The sequence below is a fragment of the Danio rerio genome, chromosome 21 (assembly GCF_052040795.2).
Source record: "Danio rerio strain M-AB ecotype USA chromosome 21, GRCz13ab, whole genome shotgun sequence".
In the NCBI taxonomy this organism is placed as follows: Eukaryota; Metazoa; Chordata; class Actinopteri; order Cypriniformes; family Danionidae; genus Danio; species Danio rerio.
In genome coordinates, this window is record NC_141041.1 from 44,219,624 (window position 1) to 44,240,947 (window position 21,324).

A 21,324-nucleotide genomic window follows, 5' to 3' on the forward strand; every position below is an offset into this window, starting at 1 on the left:
ATAATTATTATTATTCTGCCTATTATTAAATCATAGTGTTTTCATAGCAAGAAACAAAAAGGAGCTTTGATACTCCTGATGGGGAAGAATGTTGTGAGTGCATTAATGACATCAGATTTCCACTTTTTTGTGTGCTTGAATGTTAAAATGGCCCTCCTATGAATTGTCAGTCGCTGATATGGCCCACCGCCAATTTGAGTTACAGACCCCTGCTTTAAATGGACCAAAATAAACCAAATCAAATCCAACTTTCTGGAAGTAACCCCTATTTGTTTTTTCATATATTTTGTTAGGTAATGGAGTTGGAGTCTAAACTAAATGAAGCTAAGGAGGAGATCACTTTAGGAGGCCCCGTGGGGCAGAAACGAGACCCCAAAGAGTGGATCCCACGCCCACCGGAGAAGTACGCCCTCAGCGGACACAGAAGCCCTGTCACACGCGTCATCTTCCACCCTGTGTTCAGCCTCATGGTCTCCGCCTCAGAGGACGCCACTATAAAGGTGTTGTTTCCTTCTGTGTTTTTATAGGCTGTGAAAGGATGTGTGCATATGCTGTGTGGATGATGGTGTTGGGCCACGTTTCAGTCTTTCAATTCATCTGCAGTCATTATTTTCTGCTGAGTCACTCACTGTCTCCATGGAGATATGGTGATGCTCTGGTTTCCCAGGGCAACAGAGCAGCAAGTGGTTCTCTGGACACCAGGCAGTGCAGTTAAAAGCTTTCTCATCCTGCATTTCTTTATGAGCTTCTCTGTGCTATTTCTGCGAGAAGACCACAATTAATATCACAGCAAGAGTGCTTGATAAATACAATTGAAGTCAGAATTATTAGCCCCCCTGAATTATTAGCACCCCTGTTTATTTTTTTTCCCCCAATTTCAATTTTCGGTGAGGATTTTTTTCAGCACATTTCTAAACAGAATAGTTTGAATAACTCATTTCTAGTAACTGATTTATTTTATCTTTGTCGTGATGACAGTAAATTATATTTTACTAGATGTTTTTAAGACACTTCTATACAGTTTAAAGGCACATTTAAAGGCTTAACTAGGTTAATTAGATTAACTAGATTAGATTAGATTCAACTTTATTGTCATTACACATGTACAAGTACAAGGCAACGAAATGCAGTTTAGGTCTAACCAGCAGTGCAATAGCAGCAAGTGCAGGATACAGATATAAGTTATAGAGTGCAGTTATAGAAAAACTATGGGGATATTTACAGATGGATGTACTATGAACATAACACTAAAATAAACAATCATTCTGTTAAATAGAATAGTATTTATTAGAATTTGCTATGAGCTTTGTCCACAATTGCATTGGTGTTTTACTCAAGCTACAGAAGCTGTTTTTGAAAGTAAGCAGTATTATTTAAATGTTTCTGTGTCGTTGTGCAGGTGTGGGACTATGAGGCTGGTGATTTTGAGCGAACCCTGAAGGGTCACACTGACTCTGTGCAGGACATCTCCTTTGACCAGACTGGAAAGCTGCTGGCTTCTTGCTCCGCTGACATGACCATCAAACTCTGGGATTTCCAGGGCTTTGAGTGCATCAGGACCATGCACGGTACGCATTTTCGACAACATTATTAACATTCATTAAATCTACTTTGGAGAAGAATTGGCCTTTGACCCAGAATTGGCTGTAGCCACCTCCAATATAGGCTTAAAGCTTACTGGGATCCTTATTAGTGCACTGGACAATCCTCTCTCTGGATTCTCAGTCAGGACCTGTCGCTCTGGGGGAGGGTGAAGGTTTGTTTGGAGCAGGATTAAGCAGCCTGCCAGCTTTATCTCTCAAATAACAAAGGTGCTGCTTTTAATCATATCTCAAAAGTCCCGTCCTTTGTCAGCCAGTAACTAACAGGAGACCCTTAGTTTTTAGTTTTTCATTGAATGGTTTTGTTATAGGAGCTGTTTATACCTGATATTAACATGCATTTTCAGTGATCTGATCCCCAGTTTCACTTTGTGTTCAAATACGTCTGTCGTGACCACTTATGTTTGGATTCACTCTTATTACGTCATGCTTTACATCACTTTCGTCGGAAGGCTTAGTGCAATGTGCGATTAATATTGAATGAACAAACTTGACTTACATGACTTGCGAGCAAAGCTGGAAAGCAAGTGAATCAAAATGATACAGATGGCAGCTATAATCATTTAGTGTTATGTGTGAAGTATGACTACCTTGTTTTGGTGCACTTTCTCACTGCATGCCTCATCAGATGTTAGATTGACAAATAGATGGAGTGTAATTTCTGTTTGCATTAAGTGCACTGGTCTAATGCATTTTCAAATACCTCCTGGCAGTGGTTGCAAATGAACAAGCTCAAAGCATTTCTAGTCTCTTTTACACCTTCATGTAATGCTGTCTACTTGTGGTTGGATTGATAAGAATGCTGGTTCAGAAGAATATAAGGATGTGAGTTTCAGCAGGTCATGAAACTTAAAAAAAAAAAAAAAAAAGTCATACAATAGTCAGGCATAGTTTGCACAGCTCATACTTGATCTTTAGTGGGTCACTTTTGTGATTTAGTATGAATATTTTCATACTGTCAAATGGTTAATCGCATCCAAGATAAAAGTTTGTATTTACATAATATATACAGTCAGGTCCATAAATATTGGGACCTTAACACAATTCTAACGTTTTGGCTCTACACACCAACACAGTAGATTTGAAATGAAGCAAACAAGATGCAATTTAACTGCAGAGTGTCCGCTTTAATTTGAGGGTATTTACATCCAAATCAGGTGAACGCTGTAGGAATTACAACAGTTTGCATATGTGCTTCCCTCTTGTTAAGGGACCAAAAGTAACTGGTAAGAATAATAATCATAGATCAAACTTTCACTTTTAAATACTTGGTTGCAAATCTTGCAATAACAGCCTGAAGTCTGGAACGCATAGACATCACCAGACGCTGAGTTTCATTCCTGATGATGCTCTGCCAGGCCTCCGCACTAACCGTCTTCATTTCTTGCTTGTTCTTGAGGCATTTTCCCTTCAGTTTTGTCTTCAGCAAGTGAAATGCTTGCTCAATCGGATTCAGGTCTGGCGATTGACTTGGCAACATTAACATTCCACTTCTTTCCCTTTAGAAACTCTTTGGTCGCTTTTGCAATATGCTTTGTGTCATTCTCCATCTGCTCAGTGTAGGGTCGTCCAATGAGTTCTGAAGCATTTGGCTTAATATGAGCAGATATTACTGCCTGAAACACTTCAGATTTCAACCTGCTGCTCTTGTTAGCGGTCACATCATCGATAAATACAAGAGAACCAGTTCCATTGGCAGGCAAACTTGCCCACACCATGACACTACTACCCCCATGCTTCACTGCTTAGGATCATGACCAGTTACTTTACATCCCCATATTCTTCCCATCACTCTGGTATAATATTTTGAGGGTCTGCAATGGTTTACATCGTGTCGTGAACCCTCTGTATTCACTCTGGTGAAGTCATCTCTTGATTGTTTACTTTGACACGCATATACCTACCTTCTGGAGAGTGTTCTTGATCTACACCAACTGTTGTGAAGGGTGTTTTCTTCACCAGGGAAAGAATTCTTTAGTCGTCCACCACAGTTGTTTTCCATAGTCTTTCAGGTCTTTTGGTATTGTTAAGTTCACTGGTGCATTCTTTCTTTTTAAGAACGTTCCAAACAGTTGTGTTGGCCACACCTAATGTTTTTGCTGTCTCTCTTATTTTGTTTTTAGCATAATGATAGCTTGCTTCACTAATAGTGACCGCTTTTTGGATCTCATCTGGAGAGTTGACGGCAACAGATTCCAAATGCAAATAGCACACTTGAAATTAACTCTGGAACGTTTATCTGCTCATTGTAATTGAGATGATGAGGGAATAACACACATCTGGCCATGAAACAGCTGTGAAGCCAATTGTCCCTGTTCTGCCCTCACTCCGGCGTCTCTCTTGTCAAAGTTAGACAGACAGATAAACTCTTTCCAACACGTGAGATTTTAGGAGAATGCTGCTTTATTCCATGCCACATTGAGTATGTTGAAACAGAGTGAAACTATGTAAAAAGATGTACATAAAATGAGCTATAGTTTTCTATGTACATAACAATAATATCTGAGATAGAATATAAATACAAACAGATAATAAACTGTTGGGTGTTCTTTTTAAATAAGGCAATTAACTGATTCTAACTGTTAGAATGTTTCTATGGCAACAACAATTTAAAAGAAGCTAAATGACTAGGCATTAAGTCCCATTACTTTTGGTCCCTTAACAAGTGGGAGGCAAATATGTCAAATTATATCAAATTAAAGCTGACAGTCTGCAGTTAAAGCACACATTGTTACTTTCATTTTAAGCGCACTGTGTTGGTGTAGGACCTGACTGTACATGTGTACTGCGTATGTATTTTCTATAAACACACATTCTGTAAATAAAATGCAAAAATATATTTATATAATATTTCTGTATGATTTAAATTATCTGTAAATATTTATCTATAAATATAAACAAGTCATGTTTATATTTATTTATATATATATATATATATATATATATATATATATATATATATACACACACACAAAAACGTATAGTATGCACAAATCTATTTTGCAAATATGAACTTTTATTTTCAATCATGATTTTTTATCCCGATTAACTGTTTGACAACAGACCACCTCTTCAGCTGGGCCTTGGTATGTTTGTTAGGATGACTGCTGTGTTCACACCTGCCCAATAGATCCACACCATAGGAGGAAAATTAACCTGAGTTTAATTCAATCAAACCAAACAAGACAGCTGTCAATAATACACCCTCTTCCTCTCATACATATTATGGATAAACTTCCGACCTCCAAAAACAGTGCTCATGTTACCCATATGAACGGAAATCTGATGTGACGCAAGCACCCAAACATGCTTGTAAAATGTGAGAAGTGTGACTGCATGCTTATTTCTTATTCATTCTTTTCATAACAGGACACGATCACAATGTGTCGTCAGTTGCCATCATGCCTAACGGTGACCACATAGTGTCTGCTTCCAGGGATAAGACGATGAAGATGTGGGAAGTGGCCACTGGGTGAGTAACACTGGCCAAATAATTCCTTTCAACAAGCTCTGAATGTTTGCATTTGTAAAGAAAGCAGACAAACAGTCCAAAGCAAAACAAATTGATGTGTGAATGTATAATGATCGTCTCCGTCTTGCCTCAGTTACTGCGTGAAGACGTTCACGGGTCACAGAGAGTGGGTTCGTATGGTCCGGCCCAATCAAGACGGCACGCTGTTGGCCAGCTGCTCCAATGACCAGACGGTGCGCGTGTGGGTCGTGGCCACCAAAGAGTGCAAGGCGGAGCTGAGGGAGCATGAGCATGTGGTGGAGTGTATCTCCTGGGCCCCTGAGAGCGCACATCCTACTATATCCGAGGCCACAGGCTCTGAGGTACATTTACAGGATGATTTTTGTCTCCTCCCATCATTCCCAGTTGTTTAATACCATCTTGTGTTGCAGAACAAGAAGAGTGGAAAGCCTGGGCCATTCCTGTTATCTGGATCCAGAGACAAGACCATTAAAATGTGGGACATCAGTACTGGCATGTGCCTTATGACACTGGTGAGTGGAGCTGTACTTCTCCCACCTGCATTGTAATATATACAGTAGGGCTGCTCGATTATGGGAAAAACCATAATCACGATTATTTTGGTCATAATTGTAATCACGATCATTCAAAACGAATATTAGTTAAAGTTAAAATTATTCGTCCTCCTGTAAATTTATTTTTATATATAAATATTTCCCAAATGATGTATAACCAAGGGTTTTTTTTTTTTTTTTTTTTTTTTTACAGTATTTCCTATATTATTTTTATTCTTCTGGAGAAAGTCTTATTTGTTTTATTTCAGCTAGAATAAAAGCAGGTTTGAATATTTTTAAACCTATTTTAATAGCTCGATATTATTACCCCCTTTAAGCAATATAAATGTTTGATTGTGTGCAGAAGAAACTACTGTTATACAGTGACCTATCTGTTTACCCAAATTAAGCCTTTGAATGTCACTGAATACTAGTATCTTGAAGAATATCTAGTAAAATATCATGTGCTGTCATCATAGCAAAGATAAAAGAAATCAGTTTTTAGAAATGAGTTATTAAATATGTTGTTTAAACTGTGCTTTAAGCATCTTCACTGTATTATTGATTAATAATAAAACAGTCGGCAGCAGCAGGAATACCGCACGCTCATTTAAAGAATAGTGCAGCTCTGATATGGTTTCTCTTTCTCGTGTCTTTTGATTCTCAACTTGTTAGTTTATTACACAAATGAGGGTTAATATGAATAATCAATAAACACCACACTCTGACACAAATGTGCATATATTTGACCATTAAAGCGCTCGCATTAAGACCGTGTTAGATGTGTGTGTGCTCTGCTGTCCGAGGCTAAGCGCGGCGCGCACACACACAACAGCACGCGCTCTTTTGTGCTTTTAAAATTATGGTTGATGCGCATCCCGTGCTACAAAAGTTACATTACAGCACATGCCTTTAGTCATTTTCACGTGGAATTGAGCTTTGCAGAGGCAAAAAGTTTTCACACGTGTACAACTGGAAAGGGGGCGGTACGTGATGGAATAATCGTTTATCTCGATTAATGGTTTTTCATAATCGTTAAAAGCCAAAATCGAAATCGGATTTTCGATTAATTGCATTGCATACTATACAGTCACACTATTCAGAAAGAATTCTGATAAACTGTTTTCTGCCCATTACATTTTTTACATTAAGTGGAATTATAAAGGAAGCACATAAATCATCAACATTACTTTTTTTTAAGTCGACCTGTTGAGCTATATTAGTGCATAAATTGTAATTGTTAAATCAATTTTAAGTCATATTTGATAAGTTAAAAGTTTCCTTGTATGCGTATATCAACTTTCTATCTCAGAATTATGACTGTCCATTTCTACTTCTCATTTAGTTAGTGTCTAGTGATGGTGGCATTAGTGGAAAAAATTATTTGTGAATTCTAAAAAAAATACTTGATGGCTTTAAAAAATATATATATTTCTAAAGTCTTTTTCTAAATCAGGAAATTGGCTCCCATACATCATTCAGCAACCGTTTAAACAGTAGTGTGTTAGATTATTACATTGTTATTATGCTGCTAAGTTCATTTTTACATTTTTAAGTTTTGTTTACAATTAAATTCAGTCAGATGATTAGTTAAAGAGGAGACAAATATAGCCTGATTATGAAATTGATAAACATCTTTTTAAAAATCTTTAAAGTGCTCATCACAACTGATAATGGCAGAGGAGTGCTTTGTTGGATTTGTGTTTAGGATGTTTTTTTTTTTCGTCAGCCAATAAATATATAAAAAATGGCATCCAATCAAAATTAACAGAACAATTCTATCCTTTGGTATGGAGGATAATAAAATTACAGTTTTTTATGAATATAGTGATTATTTTAACTAGGGGTTGCACAGACTAGTCTACTGGTCAACTTTAATACTATGCTGTAATACTTTTTTGCTGTGATGCTTTTTGGTTGACGTTAACTAGTCACACTGCGCAGATCACGTAGTTCCTGAACTACACGGCAGTTTTACACAGTTAGGTGGTTCACTGAATGAAACTGCCCTCTCATTATTAAAATTCATTTTTAAAAGGAATGAATGTATGAAATAATCTCACTCGAGCAGATGCTAGCCCGTTTGAATGCAACCTTGGGAAAGTAATGTGTTTGCCTGTTGTCCTCATCGAAACACCTTGACATGAATTGTTGTGCTAAGGACGTATGCATAACTTCTGCACTAAAATATCTGTTATTGTTACATTCTTAGTAGTACTTGCAGTGATCAATGTGTTGACTGCATTGATTTAACAGTAAAATTAGCCGGTTGCTAATGTTGCATTATTAACAAAATGAAATTGTTGGCAATTTGTTTTGCACTAAAATTAGTCATTGGTAATGTTGCACTGTTTTTGCAGTGTGTTGTGAGCTGTCAAACAGCATGTGTATATGTTTCCTGCAAGTAAATCGCAATTTGTGGTGTGTGGCAAAACATTCGCATCTTGTGTTTTTTTTGATGACATCACCAATGACTTGTGGACAGTGACTCAACTTTGCAAACATAACAGTCGGCTTCACAAAATCTAAAATCGTTCAACCCCTAGTTCTAGCAGACGGTCAACGTAACATCTAATTGCTTCATATTTAGTACCAGCACAATATGTTTTATGTTGCATTTGAACCTTATAAACTGGCTGATTGGAGTACATTTCATTCATCTTTTTCTTCTCTGGGCTCTCAGGTTGGCCATGATAACTGGGTGCGTGGAGTGCTGTTTCATCCGGGCGGGAGGTTTGTGGTGAGCTGTGCTGATGACAAGACCCTTCGTATCTGGGACTATAAGAACAAGCGCTGCATGAAGACCCTCAGTGCCCATGAACACTTTGTTACCTCTTTGGGTAAGACAGCGATAGCAGATTTTCCTCTGATGAATCCTCTTATTGAAACTTTGAACAATAGGCTACTCTTGCACTTCATCCATTATTTTGGGCATCTCATCTTCCCATTCTGCAAAGCCCACTCTGCTTTTTCTCTGATCCACTGCCATGTCCCACTACATCCACACCCGCAACCGACCCACAATTAATCATAATGTATTTCTTTATTACCCGCAGCGCCTGCGGATATAACCGCCATCTGCGCATCACTAATCTAGAAAGTTGTAAACCTATGTGTTGAGATAGCTGCCTTTCTAACCTCATTGACAAACAGGAGGGCAGGGTACAAATGGTGACACAAGGGTAAAAACAGACACCAATAAAATTCAAACAACATGCTGTAAATAACATGAGGATGAACAATATCAACAAACCGGGATATCAAAACTATTGATAATACTAGCAAAAGCACAATTGCAAACCATCAAAGCCAGCCAAAAGACTAGCTGCATGTATGTATGAATGTATGTAGTGTCGTCCCAAATGGAACACTAATGTTTTTTTTTTCTTTTAACCATTTCCCAGATAATGTTTGACGGTTGCCAAATTAGTGAAATAAATGACCAAACTACTAAATAATACCTGCCATAAGTATAACCGCATTCACCATTGGGAGGCACTATAATCACTCTTGTAGGAGAATACAGCTTTCACTATCCAAAATAAATAAAGTAATCCAACATGAGCGCCTGAGTGCTTCGCCGCTTCCACTACATGAGCAAAGCAGCTATCGTTGAGTGTGTGAAGTGTCCTCCAACATTACACACTTAATTTTACTGACTGAATAAGTGAATCATCCCGAGTATTTAAAGTGCACTTATTATTTTTGGAGTTTTCAGTATGAATGCACCACTTACATTATTTATACTACAAAATGGCGTAGAATAGTGTTAAGTATGTGATTTGGGAAGCACCATTTGTATGAAAATCTAATTCAACTTCACCTTTCTTCCACAGATTTCCACAAGACTTCTCCTTACGTGGTAACAGGAAGTGTAGATCAAACGGTCAAAGTGTGGGAATGTCGCTGATCGCCACAGGATCCGCCCCTTCCCTTCGGCCAATCCCACGCCTGCTCTTCAGGACGCACTCATTCCCACCTCATCCAGCTCTCTTCTAATAACTATTGTCCTTTTATGTAAATTACTCTGGATGTAGTTTGAGCTTATTAAATGTTACACAAGACACTCACAAGGAGAAAAAAAAAGAAACGAGTAAATAAGTATTCTTGCATGGTGAATCTGAAAACTTGTATACTGTAAAAAAAGAATTTTTTTTTTTTTGCTTCTCGTCATCTAAAAGTACGGTAGAGAAGCAGAGCACAGGCGCTGCTCTGGCCTCAAGCGTTTCTGAACAGAAGGCAGAATGATGCTGTTTGGGGAATTCGGCAGACAGGCGCTCCAAACCGTTCGTGCTTCTTTTCGTTTGACGTTCGTCGCTTTCTGCTTTATCGAGAAGACATTTAAACTGACTGAAGACGAACAGCTTCACGTGTCTGTTCGGTCATTTAACGCTATGAATGTTCTCCCTTTTACACACAGATTCTCGTATCCGTCACTTTAAGAAGCGGTAAATACATCTTCAGAAGCATTCTCATCCATGAAGACCTTTAAACTGAAGCTGTTTTAGCAAATCAAAAACATTATCGCATCCGAAAGGAATCGCATGGATCAGTAAAGTGCACTTGTCCCTGGAGGAAATAGTGTTTCACGCAGGGTTTACCTTGGTTTTTTTTTGTTTGTTTGTTTGTTTTTGTACAGAAAATCCAATTCTGACACTTTCCGTTGCCGCATATTGGTAATGGAGGATCTCAACATACTTTATTTACTGACAGAGGGCAAGAGAAGTGCCATTTTGTTTGTTTTTTCTCATTCTTAAGTGCACACATTGTCACCACTGCGTTCAACTTTCGGGACAAACACAGCTCTATTTGATTTAGCTCCTCTACTACAGTATATTTCCCAGCTTTCACTCTTGACTGCCCCTCACCACTCGCTCATACACTTCCATCTTTCATTGCTTCTTGATTCAGCTGCTTGCCTGCGCGTTTGTGAAGAGTTCAGGAGCTCCTTCAGGCTCATTTAGTCAGTCTCTCTTGAACATTGTGGACGAAACCTCTACAGTAGATGGACGTGCAATATCTATAGGCTGCTCTGTGCTCTCTGTTGAGGTGTGTGTGTGTGTGTTTTCTGTAAACACATTTATAGGACGATCAGTGGACAGGAGCAACAGTCGCGTCAGTGGTGAGTAGTTTGCTGTGCTTGCTGGTACTGTTTCCAACAGTCGAGTCGCGTATGCCCGACCACTGCCATCCCGAAGTTTGTGTGAGAGTGTATGTATGTGTGTGTGTGTGTGAGAGATAGTGTGTCTGTGAGCACACAGTGGACTCTTGACTCCAGCTATTCGCTTTTCTCTGCCTTGTCGATGTACTGAGAATCCCCCCTCTCGAGGACTACATTCTGCTTTTTGTGCTCTCACTGTTGACACACACACTCGTGCACTCGCATAAAGAAATAATTGTCCATCAGTATATCTTGATGTCATTGTTTGCAACATAATTAAAATAATAAAATATCTGTAAATATAAATCAGCTCATTTGTTGTGGTTTTCTTTGCCGTATGCAGGCGTGACCAAGTAGTGTGGTATTTTTAAATGTTTTTGAATAAATAATTTCCAAAAAGCGGGAGTGAAATAAAAATACTAATATTTGTGAAAAAGTAAAACTTGAAAAGTGGACAGAGCCACGCCATGTCACCCTGCAGCCCAAGACCGGTTACTCGCTGAGGACAAGCAAGGCTGAGCCTGGTCAGTATCTGGATGGGAGACCACATTTAAAAACTAGGTTGCTGTTGGAAGTAGTGTTAGGGTGCTTTCACACTAGCACTTTTGGTCTGCACCCGGGTTCGTAGTGTGAACGTGTCTTTTGAACTCTTGTGCGCACCCCTGAACCATACCAGAGTCCGTCTGAAAGGTGATCTGGGGTACGGTTCACTTCTGATATAAATGTATTCATTCATTCATTTTCTCGTCGGCTTAGTCCCTTTATTAATCTGGGGTCACCACAGCGGAATGAACCGCCAACTTATGCGGCAAGATTTTATGCAGCGGATGCCCTTCAAGCCGCAACCCATCTCTGGGAAATATCCACACACACATTCACACACACACACATACACACTCATATACTACGGACAATTTAGCCTACCTAATTCACCTGTCCCGCATGTCTTTGGACTGTGGGGGAAACCGGAGCACCCGGAGGAAACCCACGCGAAGGCAGGGAGAACATGCAAACTACACACAGAAACGCCAACTGAGGTTCGAACCAGCGACCTTCTTGCTGTGAGGCAACAGCACTAGCTACTGCGCCACTGCCTCGCCCTGATATTAGTGCAATCGTACCAAATAACGGAAGTGAAGCGCCAACCGTAAAACAAACTATCGTTTTCATAATGTTTGTTTGTGTGTGTGTGCTCAGTACGCGGGACTGAGCCAGGGCAAACAGTGATGTCTGCTTGTCTCACTGCTTGACACTGTGTGATATTTTGAATGTTCATAATATTTTTGCAGTATTTTTACGCTATGTCCAAAACCAAGAGCTGAATGATCGCGATGTGCGGATGTCTTTCCATTTCGGCACTTGCTTTCGTGACTGTCACCTAGCAACGGCCATAAACAAAACAACAGATTGATGACGAAAGCGTTCCGAGATTCAGAAAGGAAAAAGACCGTGTGAACACAAACCAACCGAGGAGGTGGCAAGGGGGGACAATCGAACTTGGGTACGAACCTGGCAATTGAACCAAGTGTGAAAGCACCCTTAGTGAGGCTGTGAGATCCTAATGCCCCAGTAAAGTGAAGGGGACACTACTGTCAGTGAGCACTGTCTTTTGGATGAGACGTTAAAACCGAAGTCCTGACTCTCTGTGGTCATTAAAAATCTCATGGCACTTCTTGTAAAGAGTAGGCTTGTAACCCCGGTGTCCTGGCCAAATTCCCTCCATTGGCCTTTACTGGCCTCCCATTCAACCCCATCCACTGAATTGGCGCTGTTGTCCCGTGGCTGCCGTCTTAACATCCAAGTGGATGCTGCACACTAGTGTTGGAGTGGAGAGACCCCCTTCTTGAAGCACTTTTGGTGTATGGTCATACACAAATATGCTATTTAAATATACGCATTACGTTGCAAATACATTGAAATTAAGTAAATATTTATTTTTAATTTATTTATTTTCAGATTTTCTGTTTTTATTTATTTTGATTTATTTATGGTTGTGCATTTTTGTTTTTATAGCGCTCATTTTTGTTTTAAACGATAACAGTAAGAATTTCCTTTGGCAATTAGCTGATTTTAAGGTGTATTTCTGTTTATGATTTAGTTATTTTCTTAAGTATTTATTTTAGCTAACAAAAGTTTTATAGTTTAGTCAGCTAAGATCATCTCTAGAAAGTCTAAATGGACTTTAAATGCATCTGAAATTAGACGATATGGAAATGATTCCCTGTGAATTTGACAAATTATTCCGTTTTTTACTAATTACTAAAAATTAATTAAATAACTTGTGTATAACTTGATGTATGTATGAACTCATTTGGTTTGCAGAAAAACAAATAAGGGGAGCCAAATAAATTAAAAAAATCTTTATATATTACGCTCAGAAATGGCTTTTTAAACATTTATGGCTTTTTAAATGTAAAAAAAAATACAAATAAAAAAACAATTCAGGCTTCATGTGTTAAAACCTGATCCATTCAGATTAAAGCGTTATTGAAGTGAAACTGATTGTTGAGAAACATTAGTTTAGTAAAGTTTGGGAGGGGGGGGGGTTAATCTCACACACTGATTATCTTCATTTGATCTGTGAAGATCACTTTGATTTTGACCTTGCATGTTTCCATGGAAACAGAGGATGAAGCTGCACGCAGAGAAAATGTCAATAATATATATGAAAATAATGCAAGCCAATAATTTAAACTTAAAAAGAATTATCACTGCTTTTCTGCCATTTTTAGGCATCATTGGAAATCATGAAAGGTTGTAATGTTTAATGTTCCCTATACAGGTACAGCCAGATGAGACCTTTGTTGGGTTTTTAAATTTGGTCTGTAGTCTATTTCAGTGCACCTCACCAGACAGACAGCAGCGACTGTATCCTGGCAACTGTGTGTGTGTGTGTGTGTGTGTGTGTGTGTGTGTGTGTGTGTGTGTGTGTGTAGACTAAAGTCTGAGATGGACACTGTATGGAAAGGACGATGTGAGAGGGTCAAATACATTTTTCTTCCTCATCAGTATTTCTGTGTAGCTTAATTTTTTTCATCTGTATAACAATACTGATGAATAAAATAAGCCACACAGAAGTACCAATAATAAAAGGAATTATGACTACACGGAAAAGAAACCTGATAAAGAATCAGCTACATTTTTGCATATGACGTACGGATGGCTATTATCTAAATACCATCATACAGTAGATACCCTATCTATCTGTGTGTCTGTCTATCTACCTATCCATCTATCTGCCTATCCATCTACTTTTCTATCCATCTATATATCCATATATCTATCCATCTCTCCGTTTTGACTATCCAAATATCTATCTATTTATCCGTCTATCCATCTATCTATCTACTGTATCCATCTGTCAGTCTGTCTGTCTGTTCATTTTGTCTGTCTATGTCTGTGTGAATATTTATATGCATGTCTTTCTATCGATCTAGCCAGTATCTGTCAGCTAGTCGACCACTAGAGGGCGCTCTTGCGTTAAAAACGAAGAATCCTGCGGCTTCACAAATAAATCTAAAAAAAAAAAAAAAAAAGTTTTATTCCAGATGCTGATTCTAATTTATAACACATGACTGCTCAAAACAGTCTGAATGCTCAAAGCCACGTGTTCTTACTCAAAAAAAATAAAAACTGGTTCTCGTTGCATTGACTATATGTGTGTCCCAAGACCACAAGCCCAGTCATAAGTGTCAGTTTTCTGAAATCAAGATTAATATAACCTGTGTTGGGGGGTAACGCATTACAGTAAGATACTTTTTAGAAAGGTAATAATATTTTGAAGTATTTTAAGTAATAATGTACTATTTAGTTTAATCAACTTTTAAAGAATAAATTGCTGAATTAAAATTAGAGGTCACAATGAATCGCACGGTCAATGAGAGAGAATGTATTCATTATTTTGAACACGTCGAAGAAAAGGCAAAGGGCATTATATCTCAATGGACAGTGATTTTACTCGAGAGTAATAGTACAAACGTAGCAAACATTGCTTTAAACTTTCAATAATCAGAATATATGGCATGTATAGCTCAGGAAGTTCTCAGATAACATTATCTTTTTATCTAATGTCTATTATAAAGGTTGGTGTAGGTTACACGGTGCATTGTTAATCGCTGAGCTCCTCTATTAAAAAAATAAAGAAAAACTAGTTCTGAAAGAGATCAAGCCTCAGCCAGGTAATAAAAATGTAACACAAAAGTAATGTACCATGTTACTTCTTATAAAAAGTAACTAAGTAACACAACTAGTTACTTTTTGGGGGAGTAACTCAATGTTGTAATGCACTACGTTCCGAAGTAACTTTCCACAACACTGAACACATCTGAAAGCTGAAGTGCAGGTCAATATTTGGCCGAGGCACAGTTATTTGACAGTCTAGAATTCAAAGGATCAAATAAATAAAAATCTGAATATTGAGGAAAAATAACTTTAAAGTTTTCCAAAAGGCGAGGCAGTGGCGCAGCAGGTAGAGCTGTCGCCTCACAGCAAGAGGGTCGCTGGTTCGAACCTCAGTTCAGTTGGCGTTTCTGTGTGGAGTTTGCATGTTCTCCCTGCCTTCGTGTGGGTTTCCTCCGGGTGCTCCGGTTTTCCCCCACAGTCCAAAGACATGTGGTTCAGGTGAATTGAGTAGGCTAAATTGTCCATAGTGTATGATTGTGTGTGTGTGTGTGTGTGTGTGTGGATGTTTCCCAGAGATGGGTTGCGCCTGGAAGGGCATCCGCTGCATAAAAACTCGCTGGAGAAGTTGGCGGTTCATTCCGCTGTGGCGACCCCGGATTAATAAAGGGACTAAGCCGACAAGAAAATGAATGAATGAAGTTTTCCAAAATATCAACAATGCAAAATACTAATGAATGAATATGTTATGATATATTTACAATTGATTATTCATGGAACATTATATTTATATTTATATTAGCATACATGAAAAATCTGTGATTTTTGACCAATATACAATGTCACATTTTGCTAAACATTTTTAGACACATGCAACTTGCAGAGCAAAAAAAGTCTGGGAAAAGTTTGTGGAAAGCCTTGGACCAGAAACTTTGTTGTAAGTTTAAAAGTGTATCATGAATAAATGAGTGTAAAAAATTCGAGAATATATATTTGATTCCCATATTGTGCATTTTAAGACACTATAAACTCCTACAAATCAAAACAGACCGCACTGCATTATTCATCAATGAAGTTCCACAACAAAAATAAGTAAATAAAATAACCCACTTTAAAAATGTCTCTTTTGATTCCCACAAATACATAAAAAGACACAGTCTACAAATATAGAGAGGTTAAATGTTTACAAGTGACTCACAGAAGCTGAATACCTGGCTGTCACTTCATCATCATCATCATCATCACTCCACAGCTTACACTGAACCTGTAAAATGTCAATGAGAGAAGCTGTGAATGGCAGGCAGACTTTCTGTGCTGTATACTGATAAATGTATTTCAAGTCTGTTAAGCTGCACGTGTCGGAATCTGCAGGTTGTGTGTGAAACGGACGCAGACATGCACTAACGTTGACCGTCTGTGTGTTTGTATGGCATGTGTTGCCATGTTACGCAGCTCACAGCTGAGCGCTGATTGGTGGAGACACTCTGAGCGTGCGCTCGTCATCCAGGGTATCCCTACAAATCAGCCAATCACAGGCTGTTGCCAAGCGAGCGCTCATTCATGGAGATGGCAGCATGGCACGAGCCAGAAAACAAGCTTTCTAAATAAGGAATTTGAAATAATAGTAGGAGGAAAGTTGAGCCTCAATGCGGTTAATAATTAGCATCACAATGCAGGCGTTTTCTTTACGAAGGTTTAATACAATCCAAGGGCTATTTAAAATGTCTTTATGGAAGATAATTGCAACAGCGTAAATTAAAAGCCATCAATCTTAGGCTATTTAAAGTTTAATGTATGTATTTTGGAGTAATACATGCATTATTAACTATTAATAATAACAATAATAACCAGTGTTTGCTTTAATAAGTTTAATGAAATAAAGCTTTGAAAAAAATATCTTTGCCTAAAATGACAAATTGAAGAATGATATTTTTTTCAGAAATGGTTTCTGCGACATTACAGTACATTAGCTACTTATTGTGAAAAATATCAGTGTAAGAGAGCTGGCCTGTAAAACAAGCTGTGCTGAATATTTGATTTACGTCACTCATGACTCTGTTCACCGCGCCCTTGGTTGCTCAAGAACTTTTACTAATGGTAGGGGAAACACACACACCAGAGGCACATGCTTGTCCACGACCAGCGAATAGGCCTTCAAAACAACAAAAAGAAATACTCGTCTTCTTTTTAAGAAGCTTTGCGCTTTGTTTTTGTCTGTGTACAATTAACAATTACTCCTCAAACACGCCTAACCACGATCTGGGCGTGGCGATTTGGACACTCGTTCAGGATGATTGGCAGCTACCAAGACAGTGAGGCAGAGGCATGCTCTATGGCAAGCCGTTTTAACATGTAATAATTGCAACTAAAATATAGCAGCCAACTTTACCCAGTAATGCCAATGCCACAGCCTGATTTATGCATTTATTTATTTTAATTTTGCAACAGAGATTGACAAACGTCCTCATTTATATATATATATATATATATATATATATATATATATATATATATATATATATATATATATATATATAAATGTAAATATAATATAAATATATATATATATATATATATATATATATATATAAATGTAAATATAATATATATATATATATATATATATATATATATATATATATATATAAATGTAAATATTATATATATATATATATATATATATATATATATATATATATATATATATATATATATATATATATATATATAAAGTGGTCTCTTGTTGTCTTTGAGATTTGTACTAGTTATTCTTAAGGTCTTTGCGCACTGAAGTCTGACATTTTTTTATGCATATTTTTCGTATTCACGTGCGAAAAATTTGTCACGTAAGCGAACCTTGGCGGCTTCACGGTGGCGCAGTGGGTAGCATGATTGCCTCACAGCAAGAATGACCCTGGTTTGAGCCTCGGCTGGGTCAGTTGGCGTTTCTCTATGGAGTTTGCATGTTCTGCCCGTGTTCGCGTGGGTTTTCTCCTGGTGCTCCGGTTTCCTCCACAAGTCTAAAGACATGCGCTATAGCATGCCTTTAGACCCAAGTTTGGTAAATTGGGTAAGTTAAATTGCCCATAGTGTATGTATGTGAATAAGAGTGTATGGATGTTTCCCAGTGAAAGGTTGCAGCTGGAAGGGCATTCGCTGTGTAAAAAAAACATATACTGGATAAGTTGGCGGTTCATTTAGCGCTGGCCACCCTAGATTGATAAAGGGACTAAGCCGAAAAGAAAATGAATGAATGAACAAATCCTGCACACAGAGTCCGATGCGTCTTAATTCATACATTACGAAAAACATGCGAAACATTTCGGTGTTAAATTTAAGCAGTGATACTTTGTTCTGCTCTCTTCTCCAATGAAGAAAAAGAAAAAGGAATAGGCTACTTATTGTTTATCCAATACTGCATAGAGGAAGAAGAGTTCAGCTCATTATTAACAAGCTGCGCTGGATCATCCCCAAATGCATAGTTTATTTCAGGAAATCGGAGGAATTTTGATACATTGCTTGTGACACTTTAAACGCAATCTCATGGCAATTCGTAACTTTTTGATTTAGTGGCTAATTCGTATGAATTCGAATGATCTAATTCGTACAATTTAGTACGATTTGCTCATCACCCAATGATGGTTGGGGTTAGGGGTGGGGTTGGGTTTTATTTTATGCAATGTGTTTGTTATAAAGTTATCTGTAGCTCAAATGACGGCATTCGGTGTTTAGCTTTTTGCTTGTACAGTGGCTCTGAACAGTCAAAACACCTCTCAAGTAGTTTTTTTCATTTGCAAAAAGCTGAAAAAAGTCAGACCCGCAGGTTCCAGAAATTTTTATGACGGATGAAAGTTTCAGTGGCAGTGTGTCAATATTGACACAATAAAAGGTTGATTTTATTTTTATACATGCGAAATTTACGGACGGAAATTTCGGTTTCAGTGTGCAATAACTTTAAAGGGCAGCTATTTTAAATCGTTTTTAAGATTTAATATTAATATTATGGTTCTTCTGAGTGGGTCGGTTTAGGTTCAGTTCAAAACACAATTCAGATTTTTTTATTATATTGTGTTAAAAGTGTCAAAAGTGTACATGGTTCGTTGTTTTAGGGGTGTGTTGCTTCACATGAAAATTTGTTTCAAATTCCCACCCACCTTAAGAAGGGGGTGGAGCTCCAACCCTGAGCAAACACACCTGAACCAATTATTTAGGACTTGAACCGCATTTGATAATAACAGGGAGGTGTGTTTAATATGGGTTGCAACGGAAATCTGCAAGAACCTCGATCTCCAGGAACAGGGTTGGTCATGACTCATGCCTAATGTATGCCAACAGACTGGCAGATAGAGAGAAGCAACATGAGTGAGAGGACCATCATTCAGCCGTACATGTATGATTCGGACACAGACAAAGCAGAGACTACTGTTGAGGAATCAATAATCCTAATGTGCCAGAATGTGTCAGAGTGGTAGTTACAAAATCATTTGAGTCTTTGTTTAGTTTTGCAGCCGCTATGTAACGATGCATGTGTCATCCGTATAGTGATGCAGCAATTAACCAGTTTCACTATTAACAGCACTTTAATTTGTCACGGTTAATTAATCATAAAGGCCTCTTGACACCGTGTTTTTGCACCGAACAAAACTGCGGCAACTAAAAGTTATGCCAACTGTGTGCTAGTTTTAAAGTTACGCGCTTGTACACAGAGACTAATAACCACGCACACTGGATTAACTTTGACTGAGGCTATAACTAAGGCAAGTTTGTTATTTCCAATGAAGGGACACGCACGCGGGGCAATGCGCTCACACTGTTTAGCCGTCCTAGTTGAGATGACAGGGTGCTTCTATGACAGCAGGAAATGCAAACGGCTGAAGTTTAAGGAAGACGCAATAAAGGTACACAGTTGTGCAAACCCTATGAGAGCGACCATAGCCCCTTTCACACAGTGATACCGGTAAATTTCTGGAAAATTTCCGGAGCGACTTTACCGCTATATTCAAAAAAGCGCTGTTCACACAGGCGAGGACGTTACGGAAATTTTCCGGAAAAGAGCATTCACACATCCATTCCAAAATACCGGTAAATTCTGACATCAATCACCACAAATGAGCTTTAAACGGCTGCGCTTGTATTTGTAAACATTTGACTAAATTACAAACTCTGTGGATGACCAGTATTGTGAACAACTTTCGCAGGATCACTTTCGCATGTCGAGATGTTCATAACATGTGCGTGTGCAGGCGCTCATAGGCGCACGCAAAGCTTGAAGGTAAACAAACAACGGCTTATCATAAGCATCTCATCGATGATTATTTACACAGTTGGCATTAAGAAGAACATATAAACGTAATCTGACTAACTTCTAGCAGCTAAATGTGTCTGGAAAAATATTCAAAGGCTTTTATCCTCACAAACCGCGCGGACGTGAATGCGTCTGACTGTTGTGATTGGCTAAAGCAGACGTCTTACGTCAGCACGTTCTAGACGTGCACACGCTTATTACGGCAATCTTCCTTCTGCATTCACACAGCGCAGCATTCCGGCAAATTGCCGGTAATGTTACAACTTCTCTTTCCGGAAAATAGCCAGAACGAATTTACCGGTATTTTCAAAAAGGACCTGTTCACACATACAACCTTTCCGGAACATTGCCGGCAATTTTCCGGAAAGGTCTGTATGTGTGAAAGGGGCTCATGTGGTCAATCGAGTGTTTTCAGAGAGAGTGTGAAAACTGTTTTTAATGACCCGAATCTTGATACGTAGCATTCATTGTGTGTTCAGCGCAAATGACGGCTAAATGTAAAATCTCTGTTGAGTCCAATGAGCCTTACATCCTAAAACAGAGCAAGGGTTTTCCCTTGCGCACATGTCAATAAATATTAGTGGGAGGAACCACACTCATACGTCAAGTTGTGGTCGGTCTAAAACCGCTCCAATTGGTCTACCGTTTTTATGTTGTTAAATTGAAAAAAAAAGAACTGTTTGTGTTTATATCACCCTAATATGACGGTCTATACACTATACCTACACACATGTCTGTCCAAACAGCTTGAAAAGTAGATTTTTCACCATAGATGCCCTTTAATGAAAGCGATAAATGTAAACCCGCTTGCCATACACGGTCTCGCCATGCAAATGAGCCGCGCTCAGCCTTTAGCGGCTGCCCATGTGGACAGACACCATGCCTTGTTGTTCTCCACGCTCATTGGTTCCCTCGCATCGACATGTTTTAATCATGTGCTAATGTACTGCAGGGCAGAGCTGCCGCCAAAACCCGGAAAATGGAGTACACGCACGCTTCACACCATATTCTCTATTTTCGCTCTTCCAAGCGCACAGAAACACATATGTACATCCCCTACCGTGTCTTGTGTATCTACGCATGTCATTAATATCACTTGTATAAACATTTCG

General features: G+C 38.5%; 1 protein-coding gene and 1 long non-coding RNA gene across 2 annotated transcripts in view; one reads left to right on the forward strand and one right to left on the reverse strand.

Moving 5' to 3' along the window:
- The window catches only part of pafah1b1b (platelet-activating factor acetylhydrolase 1b, regulatory subunit 1b), a 29,874-nt gene extending 20,171 nt beyond the window's left edge, over positions 1–9,703 (forward strand). Inside the window, 7 exon segments of the mRNA NM_201346.1 lie at positions 294–500; positions 1,400–1,568; positions 4,971–5,073; positions 5,207–5,435; positions 5,505–5,606; positions 8,311–8,467; positions 9,464–9,703. Coding sequence (NP_958503.1) covers positions 294–500; positions 1,400–1,568; positions 4,971–5,073; positions 5,207–5,435; positions 5,505–5,606; positions 8,311–8,467; positions 9,464–9,537 — 1,041 coding nt within the window. The 3' untranslated portion in view covers positions 9,538–9,703.
- LOC147838953 (uncharacterized) lies at positions 371–16,357 on the reverse strand. Its single transcript, XR_015520654.1, has 2 exons — positions 16,106–16,357; positions 371–761 (listed from the first exon to the last, which is right to left on the reverse strand). It is a non-coding gene; the product is annotated as an uncharacterized LOC147838953 (long non-coding RNA).
- Positions 16,358–21,324: the final 4,967 nt, after the last annotated feature.